The 10,551-nt window shown below is 36.6% G+C and overlaps 2 protein-coding genes across 2 annotated transcripts; both read left to right on the top strand.

Moving 5' to 3' along the window:
- Positions 1-1,887: 1,887 nt before the first annotated feature.
- Positions 1,888-2,353, top strand: LOC133301065 (hydroxyacylglutathione hydrolase cytoplasmic-like; the record flags this gene model as incomplete). Its single annotated transcript, XM_061500653.1, has 2 exons — positions 1,888-2,064; positions 2,279-2,353. Coding segments are annotated over 2 exons (252 nt in total), but the record flags the coding sequence as incomplete, so codon positions are not given.
- Positions 2,354-3,474: 1,121 nt separating this feature from the next.
- Positions 3,475-9,892, top strand: LOC133301066 (uncharacterized). Its single transcript, XM_061500654.1, has 8 exons — positions 3,475-4,475; positions 5,475-5,551; positions 5,691-5,859; positions 7,437-7,525; positions 7,620-7,784; positions 7,898-7,975; positions 8,573-8,676; positions 9,515-9,892. The coding sequence occupies exons 1-8, from the start codon at positions 3,878-3,880 to the stop codon at positions 9,618-9,620; spliced, it is 1,386 nt and encodes a 461-aa protein (XP_061356638.1). The 5' UTR covers positions 3,475-3,877; the 3' UTR covers positions 9,621-9,892.
- Positions 9,893-10,551: the final 659 nt, after the last annotated feature.

Genomic DNA, 10,551 nt, shown 5'->3' with positions numbered 1-10,551 from the left:
TTCCTTAGGACAGCTTGAGAGCTCGAGGGATTTCTCCTGGAGATGTATTGCACTTTGCATAGATATGTATTTACTGCATTATTATTGTTATTGCTATTACACTGATATGGAACTGTGGGGTGGAGAGATGCTCCAAGTACCCCTGGTTTACTGGATATATTCGTATATCTCACCCCGTGTTGTGGGGACCCCCTTTCAGGTAAGGACGCTGCAGGAGCCTCTGGTGGCAAGTGGCCATACCTAGATTATGCTTGAAATATGGCACTTCCTTGAGTTTATGCATGTCTTTTGTAGTTGACATGTATAGGATTTTATTTTGAAAGCCCATGATCATTTGTATATCTTGATTCATTGGATGAACTTAGCCTATGCTCATGCCTTTGGTTACACCTTTTGTTGATGGGAGCCAAGGGAATGATCATAGTGTTTTGTAAGCTAAGTTCTATGATTTGTAAAGGATATGTAATGTAAATGATGTCTACTTGGAATTCAATATATGCATGCTTGTTATGTATTGAGTTGTTGAATTGGTTGGGCTGAAAATCAATTAGGTACCCTCTTCGTTTAAACTGGTAAACGATGAGAAAACAAAGGTTATGCTGCCCAAATTCTAGCTAAATCTCATGAGGAGAGGTTGGATGAGTGCTAGGATTTAGTTTCGGGGCATGGACATTTGTGGTTTGTAATGGGGATGCATTTTCCCCTAGGCTTGGACTTGAGAAATGTGGGAATTGGAATTCCCTGGCAGCGCGCTTAAGCGCCCATGAGCGCGCCCAAGCGCCCTGCTGCCCCTGCGAGTGCCAATGCATTCTGCCTCCTCGCGCTGGAGCGCCCAAGTGGGGGCTTAAGCGCCCAGGATTGCGCGCTGGAGCGCCCTGGCGTGCGCTTAAGCGCCCTTTGCTGCAGAAAGTTGGGTGGCTTACTGCCCCCTCGTGTTTTAGCGCCCAGGGTGGGGCTTAAGCGCCCAGGGTTGCGCGCTTGAGCGCCCTGGTCCGCGCTTAAGCGCCCTTCGCCACTGAAGGAGGAGATGCTTCTGTCTCTGCGCGCTAAAACGTCCCAGTGGGAGCTTGAGCGCCCAGGCTAGCGCGCCTGAGCGCCCTGTTGCGCGCTTAAGCGCCCATCCACACCGGAAATGCTGATGCTTACTGCCTCCGTGCGCTTAAGCGCCCAGATGGAGGCTTTAGCGCCCGATAGCGCGCGCTTGAGCGCCCGGTAGCGCGCTGAAGCGCGCTGGGCCTGTGACCAACACTCTCTTGTGTTGCTTCAAATTGTCCTAACTTGGACTACAGTGCTCCGATTTGAGCACGGTTTGAAGCCACGGGTAGCTAATGAAGAAACCTACAATATAGTAGAAGTGTTGAACTAAACAAGAAGTAAATTAATGGTTTAAAAATGGGAAATGAACATGATGTTAAGCTTAATTTATCTGTTTCCGCAAGGTAATATGGTTATGATCACGAAATTGGGTATTATAAGTTCGGTACGTTTTAAAATGAAAAATTTATCCGGATTTTAATTGAGCCCAGGTGATTGTAACTGCGCTTAATATCATAATGCGATGTTAACAAACCGGTTCTAGAACGGGGTGTTACAACTTGGTACGATCGGTGCACTTGCCGATTTTACGCATCAGATTACCATCAAAAAGCTTCACCCTTCGATGCCACTGTTCCACATTATGAGGATTTTGACGCAGAAGCACACTATTAGCCAGTTCTGTCCTCCTCTCCGTAAGATAATCAAATCGAGCCAATCTTAAGTCTACGTCAATTTTGTCATTCAACCAAAACCCGCGTAATAGTTTCATTTATATAATTATGTAGTGCCTCTCTTATATAATTTTTATAATTATTCAACCATAGGAGTTTGAATTTGTTGTGTGTCCAGTACACAGTGAAGAACTTGGAATTTGCTCTGACAATTGAGCCAGACAATTTGAAGATACGACAGAAGTTAACATTGGCTCAGAACCAGAAGCAAGCTGGTCAACCTACAATTCCCTCAACCATTGAGGAAGAGATGGAGACCAACCCATTTATGAGGGTTGATCTACCTGAGCTTCAGGTTTGCCACCCACCCGCACTCTTCAAAGGGATATTAAAAAAAGAAGAAGCACAAATTGACAGGAAATGCATCTCAACTAGTCTCTATTATCAATTGCAAATTGAAATTTAATAATGTGGCACAGTTTCATTTCTTTGTTGTTCTGAACTCTGAAGTGTGACATAATGCTAAACCTGAAACTGAAGTGTTTCTGGAATGTTAAAAATCTTCGCAGGAGAAGCTAGGTTGCAAGTCTCCCGTTGAAGCTTTAAGAGAGATACGGAAGCGTAAAGACAACTGGAAGGGCTAATGGAACTACTGCATGCATACTCATTGTGCTCTCCTGTTCTATTTTCTTTTTCTGTTCCATCCTCCATATGAAGGTGTCTTATCTTATGTACATGTTGTAACAGTTGGTGATGTTGCTCAAACTGAAATGGAAATATCAGATACTTGTCATGTTAGGGGCGTGGATTGTGATTTGCAGTTAATGTCATCTAGACATGTGTATTATGTTGCTTAGTCTATATACTAAGTTGTTACATTTCATTCATGTCATCTACTTGTGACCTTGAAATACATTATTCTTTCCTTTCTCTCTCTGTCTCTGCTAAGTAATTTTCACCCTCTAAATTTAATAAAAATAAGCACGAACCAAAAGCTAGCTTCATTTCTATCAGTTACTGTCAGAAAAAGTAATGGCATGCTTCTTTATTTACTGATTTTTTATTTTATTTTTTTATGCGAACTTGTTTTTATTATAATTTGTTTTGGATTTAGCTCGTGGAATTATGGCCTGGCTTTTTATTATTTTTTGTCGGCGCAGCGCAAACGTATGTGTTAGTGCCAAACCTCTTAACTTCAAAGTTCAAACTCAAAGTCGACAATTAATTAATAACATTATATTACCTAAGATTTGCATTTAAATTAAGCCCTCGATATATTCTACCTAATAAGTTTTGTTTTTAGAAAATATCTTAGGTATTTATGAATAATTGAATGAAAACGAAGTCATACTTGGACGAGAATGCTGACTCAAACACTTATTATTATGAATAACCTAACGAAAATAAACCCTCAATAATAATAATAATAATAATAAAAGCATTGATTGATGAAGAGAAAAAAAGGAGGGATCTAAGAAAGGTGGGGACGATGGCAATTCATCCGTTGGCTTTGTGAAGGGAAGGAAGCAACTGATAGTATTTGTTTAAAATCAAACAAATAAAAATAAAAAATCTAAGGTTTTCAGCTTCGTGACGTTGACTTTTCTTCTGTCTTTCTAGTTCTTGTTCTGCTACCTTTACTGGGTTGACGTTAAATCCTCTCATCATGCAGTAACCTTGTTTACGAGTGAATTTTCGGTACAATAGTAGTAGTACATGTTTTACTAAAAAATAAAAAATAAAAAGGAATATAGAAGAAAATAATTATAAAAACAAGAGTAACGTAAATGTGTTAATTTTTTTTTTTTCATTTTTGGTGAATGGTCGGTCCATCTTAATTAATACTGAAAATATTTTCCAAGTACTGAAAAGATGTACTGATTTATCAAAGAAGCTGTTTCCTTTTTTTCATTCTCCCAAGAAAGGGAATATGAATCCCCGTTATGTTCATTTATTAAAGTTCATTCCTCGTTGGATTATATTTTCTCCGTCTCTCGCAATGGTTACAAACCAAAAACTTTCCTTCCAAGAAAAAGGAATGGTTTTTCCGTGTCTGTGATTCCTGGGGGGCAAAACCCATAATTCGAAAACTGCAGATAAGGAAAAAGAAAAGGAGGGGTTAGGTGAAGTGAAAGAGATTAGGGTTTTAAGTTTCCGTAGGCAGCAAGATGGAATCATCATCATCATCATCATCATCATCTTCTGGAGGTGAAGTTGTGAACAACAACAATAACAATAGCAGTGTAAATTGGTTTGGGATGAGTTTCCCCTTCCGTTCTCCACTTTCTTTTGCAATGGATTACTGTGGTGCTCATCGCTCAACCCGTGATGATTCTGCTGAGGATGTTATGATTATTCCTCGTACAAACCCTCCGTTTCAGCTTTTTTCTGATTCTGATTCTGATTCCGATTCTGCTTCTGCTTCTGGTAGCGCCTGCAGGGGGGCAGAGGAAGTTGCTATACGCATAATTGGAGCTGGAGAGCAAGACAACAGTTCCTCCTCGTCCTCGTCGCGGAATCGGGTTGGGGAATTTGGTTGTGTTGATGTGGTGAGTACTAGAGGGAGGAGGCTGTCGACGGAGACTCGCCGGAGACTCGCTGAGGAGAGGGTTCCTCTGGTGTCATTGTCTGATGCTATTAGGGATTCCTCCTCCTCCTCCTCCAACTACCAGAGGTATGATATTCAGCAGATTGCAAAGTGGATTGAGCACATTCTTCCTTTCTCACTCTTGTTGTTGGTTGTTTTCATCCGCCAGTATTTGCAAGGTACTGCTTTCTTGTCTTTTGTTTTGTCACTTATTGGATTGTTTGTGATGTGTAGTATATCATATATGCTTGCTAGACTTTGATGATGTGTAGTATATCAACCAAGTTCCGTTGCCCCAAATATTTGAGATATTGTATATGCTTGACTTGTTGGCATGTCTGAACCAAGTCCATAGCTTTTCTTTGTTATTTTGGTATTGAACCTTGTTTGGGGTATGCTTTTCTGCATGGTGCTCTTGATATTGTTGATAGTTTTTGCTTTCGTATAACTTGGCTGCCTGTTGTATTTGGAGGCATTTGTTGTTTGTTCTCAGAGGGTGTACTTTGTGGAATGATGGTCGGGCACAGAAAGGATGCTTGTCTTTTGGAGTGATGGAAACTATGAAATCAGTATTAACTAACATGTGCTACCCATTTTGTTTAAATTTATTTGTTGGTTTTGCTGCCTTGTTAAATGTTTTATATTAATTCTGACCAATGCTGCTGTGAGCCGTGTGGCTTGCAACACATGTGTTATCAGCTATCGCTGAGGAATGTGAAACGATTTCTGAAGGTCATGTAGGGTTGTGCCTCTTTTGTTTACTGTTCCTCCTACTTGGAGGCGCCTATCCTTCGTAAGGAAACTAGAACTTCCTAATCATAAGAAATTTAAAGATGAACTTGTGCAGTTAGTTAAGAAATTATGTTAATGCTATGTGTTTCTTTAATGATTCTTAGTTGATAATATCAAAACTTTACTCAATGAAGAAGACTGTGCTGCTTGCTTTCTATCTTCTTTGTGAGTGTATCTTTTTTTCTTCTTTGCAATCTCTTCATACCTTCTGAGTAGGGAAAGAAATAATATGGTAGGTTTTTTTTTTTAATTTGTATTGAATTGATTGATTCTACTGTCTAGGGGCGTGACTAACTGTTTCTCGCGTATAGTTTCGGTTTCCTCTGAATTTCTACTTTTGACTCTTTCCACATAACTTTGTGATATTCATTTCTGAGAACTTGCAGGTTTCTTTGTCGCCATTGGCATATCAGCTGTGATGTTCAAGTCAAATGAAGTTGTTAAGAAGCAGACAGCTTTAAAGGTGCTATACCCAGATTTTTGCAAGTCCTTTAAAATATTCATTCTCAAATGAAGTATCTACTTGTGAACTCCCTTCCCTCTAATAAAAAGATGGATAAAAGAATAAATAACGGAGGCTCCATTCAAGTTCTATTTTGCAGGGAGATCGGAAAGTCTCTGTTCTTCTCAGTATCTCTTTTGTCTTCATGCTGCACGTGATATGCATTTACTGGTGGTATCAAAATGATGATCTTTTATACCCACTGGCCATGTTTCCGCCAAAAGCAACACCACCTTTCTGGCATGCAATATTAATCATTTTGGTTAATGGTATGGATTTATTCTGTGTATGCACTATATGCAGTTATTACATTATTATAAGTTATTTAAGCTAGACAGTTTTATTTGCTCTATCAGACATAGAGATATGAAATGTATGTTCATAATTTATAATTATAATAGAAAGTCGGCTCCTTAGCAAATAATTATGCAGTCCGGGTCAAATGTTGATTTCTTGACTAATATGCAAGGGACTTGGAAGTTTCAACTTAATAGTAGGATTATTTGCTTGACTAATAATGATGAAGTTGAAGCCTTCCTTTTTTTTCTTTCTTAAATCATTTCTATTTTAAAATATTTTATTATTTAAAATATATCTTGGGTGTGGAAGGAGTACTATAAAATGGGTTTTTTGCATTTGATCAGTGGGCCTGCACCAAAATTGAATAAAACTTGTTTTAGGGCGAATTTAACAGTTCTTTGCCAAAGAGGGTTGGTTCACTTGGTCAACCTTCCACTCATGACAACTCCATGACTTGGGTTTGAATCCTGGGGCCCCTCACTGATAAGCGATGTATAATCCTGCCATAAATCTTTGCTGAGGTTGGTGGTTTTCCCTAGCTATAGAATGGGGATAGCCTTCCTCACCCTAAACTTTTATCAACCAAAAAATTTAAGTTTTATTTTATTTCCCTTTTTGACATAAAAACAATGTCTACTTGTTGTGATATGAGCTGTCATTGCTTGATCACTTGTGTAGCCTACATGTAAGTGCTTTCTCAGGAAAAAAAAGAATATTACTGCTGAAATTGTGTTGAAGATCCAGAATTTTCATAGGAAACAGATTTTGAACTCTCAAATGTTCTATGTAAACACACTTCGAACCCATTTAGATAAATTGTTTAAATAAGTGTTAATATACAAGTGAGTCTCAGATTCACACTCAACTTTGCAGTAAATCGAGAACTGCTTATTCTAAAAGCTTGAATATGTTTTATCTGGTCTCAAGCATGCGGTGAGCTTGAGAGCATAGACTCCCTTCTTTCATTTTTGGATTGATGTTGTCACATGAATTGTGGAATTAATATCAACTGTGTTGCTACTCAGTACTGTGGATGGATTTAATGTTTCTCTCAGAATTTTCTGGTTTTGAGTCTCTCCTGTATGCCATGCAGAAAACCTAGGTTGAATCTAAATGAATTGATTACAATATTAAATATGTTTTCAATGTATTCTAAGATTTTTGTGTCTTCCAGTATGTGCACATTTAAAGTCCTTTCAATGTTCTACTTAAAAAAAAATTAATATTTACTAAACTTGGCTGTTTGCATAATATTTAAGTAATTTTCTTTCATTTAATATTGTTTTGGAGAAAAAAAAAAAAAATTTAGCTACTTATTTGCCTCAATTTTTGAGATATTGTTCAACGCTGATGGTGAGCAGTAAATTTGTAAATCTCTTTATGTTATGTCAATCTTTTTTTTGGTGTTGTGGTTTATTGTTTCTTTGTGTCCTGTATTTCCCTTGATTATTGGTATTTTCCTGGCATATAATCTTTCTGATTTTGTTGGTTGTAAAAAACAATTTTTCGATTGGTATTCTTGGTGACATTATACATTGACTTTCAGATACATTGGTGCGGCAAGTGGCAATGGCTTTCAAGTGTTTGTTGCTTATTTACTACAAAAATGGCAGAGGCCATAACTTCCGTCGCCAGGTTATTAGTAGCTTCATTATTTTTCCCACAAGCATGTCTTGTTCAAGTGTAGTTTCATCCTACAACCATCTGAAAGTATTTAACTTATTTCAAGGGTCAAATGTTAACTCTGGTTGAGTACACGCTGCTGTTGTATCGTGCTTTTTTGCCAACACCAGTTTGGTACCGATTTTTCTTGAACAAGGATTATGGAAGTCTCTTTTCGTCACTGACCACTGGATTGTATTTAACTTTCAAGCTAACATCTGTAGTTGAGAAGGTATGTTTTCAATCTTTATAATTAGTGTTTCTACTTCCGCGTGCTCTATTTAAAGATGTTTGTGTAAGACCCTAGATTATTCCATTTTATTCAACCTTCTGCGTACTTATTAGGTTCGATGCTTCGTTTCTTCCTTGAAAGCATTATCAAAAAGGGAAGTTCATTATGGGGTTTATGCTACAATGGAACAGGTAAATATTCTGTGAAAAGCTTTGATTAAATCTGGGTCTGAATAATTGCAATTGTAAATAAAAATTATCTCTTCTTTATTAAAATGTTTTGATACTTTCATATGCATTTTGTTGTTTGGAAATTGTAGCTTTCCTATATTTGCAAATGATACTATTATTTGCAAATTCTGCTAAATCAACTTAGCAGTTTTAGAAAAAAGGAGGAAAGATCTTTGTGGCTTGTCTTGTTTGCAGTTTTATTGTGTCTTTAAATTTTCCAAGGATAAATTCCTGCTGTTTTGGACAGTGGTTTTATTGACTTTTATATAGTGTTTAGTTCATGGATACTTCCTTGAGGATTCTTTATATGATTATGCAGCTGAGCTGGAGGTCTTTGATACATTGATGTGGTTTTATTCTGGTTTATGTTTGTTATTGACCTTTTGTTATTTGATGCTATCTTTTTCCTTTTTATTTTTCAATTGTTCCTTTATAATCGGGTTTTTTTTTCCATTTAAGAATAAAACTCTGTATATGCCAATATTGGTATTATTATCAAAGACACTTCTTTGGCAGCCTTTTTAAGTGTGATTCTAAGTTAGAATTATCTAAATGCAGGTAATTGCTGATGGTGACTTGTGCGCTATATGCCAGGAGAAGATGCGTGCTCCTATCTTCTTGTGCTGCAAACACATGTTTTGCGAGGAGTGTGTATCTGAATGGTCAGTTCATAGTTTTATTCCTTGATTGGTCCTTTTAAACTATAGGGTTTTTAAAAGCGATAGATAATTGTTTAAGGTGGACAAGTTATCTGTGTAGAGTGTTTACCATAAGCTACCTCTATTAGTTCTCTAGAATGCATTGACCAAATGCTTTTATTTAAAATTCTTTAGAATTTGTTAATCTTGGCTAATGGTTTACATCTCTCTTGCATGAAAAAATAGGCATATATTTGCTAGCTTTTTCAGTGGTCTATATTTCTATGGAATAAATTCAGAAAACTGAACTGGTTTATATGAAGAATTTGTAACTATTTACTAATAAAAATTGAAACCCTTACTTGTTATGCATCCTCAGACTATTTATTAGGCTTTTGTCCTGGGATAAAATTCTTGATAGTTTTCAGTTTCTTTCTTTATGCTTTTCCTTATTATGTTGTGTTGCATCGGTAAGTCTAGCTACTAACTATATGGAACATGAGAATGCGGCATTAGGGAGAGAGGTGAGTGATCATGGCCCTCTTCTGCATTAAGATAGTGAGGGAAGAAAATGCATTGTTAATGGAAATGGAATTTTCTAGACAGTGCACTCTGCGTTGCACCCAATGGCCAGGTGCACTGATTTCTTCAAACTTTAGAGCTTTGATTCTACGTAAGTTTTATTCTCACCGCTTGCATATTCATCATATTTTTAATTAACTATAATAATTACATTTGAAATGCCTTTGACTCGTACAAAAATCATTTAGATTGTAAGTACATTTATTATAAGTAAATAATTTGTTCATAATCATATTTATCACTTTCTCTCTTGACCAACAAAGATACACTTGTTTTTCAGGTTTGAGAGAGAAAGAACTTGCCCATTATGCAGGGCATTGGTGAAACCTGCTGATCTGCGGACCTTTGGAGATGGATCAACAAGTCTGTTTTTTCAGTTGTTTTAAGCTCGTTTTTTTTTTTTTTTTTTTTTTTGGCTTGGATCATGTTTTTGAGCCAAAATCTTCCTGAAAAAATGTCATGTTTAGTTTTCTGGTTTGGTAATTTTTTCCATCAGCGGACTCTTATGAAATTGAGATTGAAGGAAAGAATTTAAAGAAATATTACATTTATAGCTTGTGTACAAGTTCTTTGTTGTAATGAGGTTAGATGTACAAATGGCTTTAGACAGCTGCCAGTTATTGAGAACCGCATGGATCTTCTAACCTGATATTCCTAACAACTCACATTATGGACACATTTGTTCATAATGTTACATTCCATATTCAGTTCGCTCTTTCCTAGTACCATTTTGGTAGGAAGTCACTTCCATCAGGCAAGTCTGAGCATACTTTTATGTTTGGCATAGTTACTCTATTAAGATTGGACATACTTCGTTGAATAACTTCTTATCAGTGTTGAATCTCGTATTTTTCACAAGGTAAATGAATTTTTTTTATATTTTAAAAATTGGTTGATGTTTCATTGCACTATGTTATTATAATATTTATAATGGGATAGGTTATTCTGAGTATTCTTATTTTGTTTACTTTTGCCTAGGGGTGTAAATAGGCTAGGCTAGGCTAGACTAAGCTTTGGTTTAAATAGGCTAGGCTTGTGTAAAAAACACTGGGTCTGGCCTAGCTTGTTAGTCTATGCAGGTCCGAAATTACAAGTCTGGCCTGACTTATGTTTAAAAAATAAAAGCTTTGGCCTAGACTTATTAGCTTGTTTAAGCCTATTAAACATTCAATAATTAAAAAAAATCAAAATAATATTACTTTATTATTCAAAATTATTAAAATAAATAATATAATATAGGCTTGACATGTACAAAAAAGCCTATGGCTTATTTTCTAAATAAGTTTTTTTAAAAGCCTAAGTCTATTCTATTTTACT

Source organism: Gastrolobium bilobum, unplaced genomic scaffold, assembly GCF_033153095.1.
Source record: "Gastrolobium bilobum isolate Gb01-03AN ecotype WA unplaced genomic scaffold, APGP_CSIRO_Gbil_v1 utg14771, whole genome shotgun sequence".
NCBI lineage: Eukaryota > Viridiplantae > Streptophyta > Magnoliopsida > Fabales > Fabaceae > Gastrolobium > Gastrolobium bilobum.
This window is presented reverse-complemented; position numbering and strand designations above follow the sequence as displayed.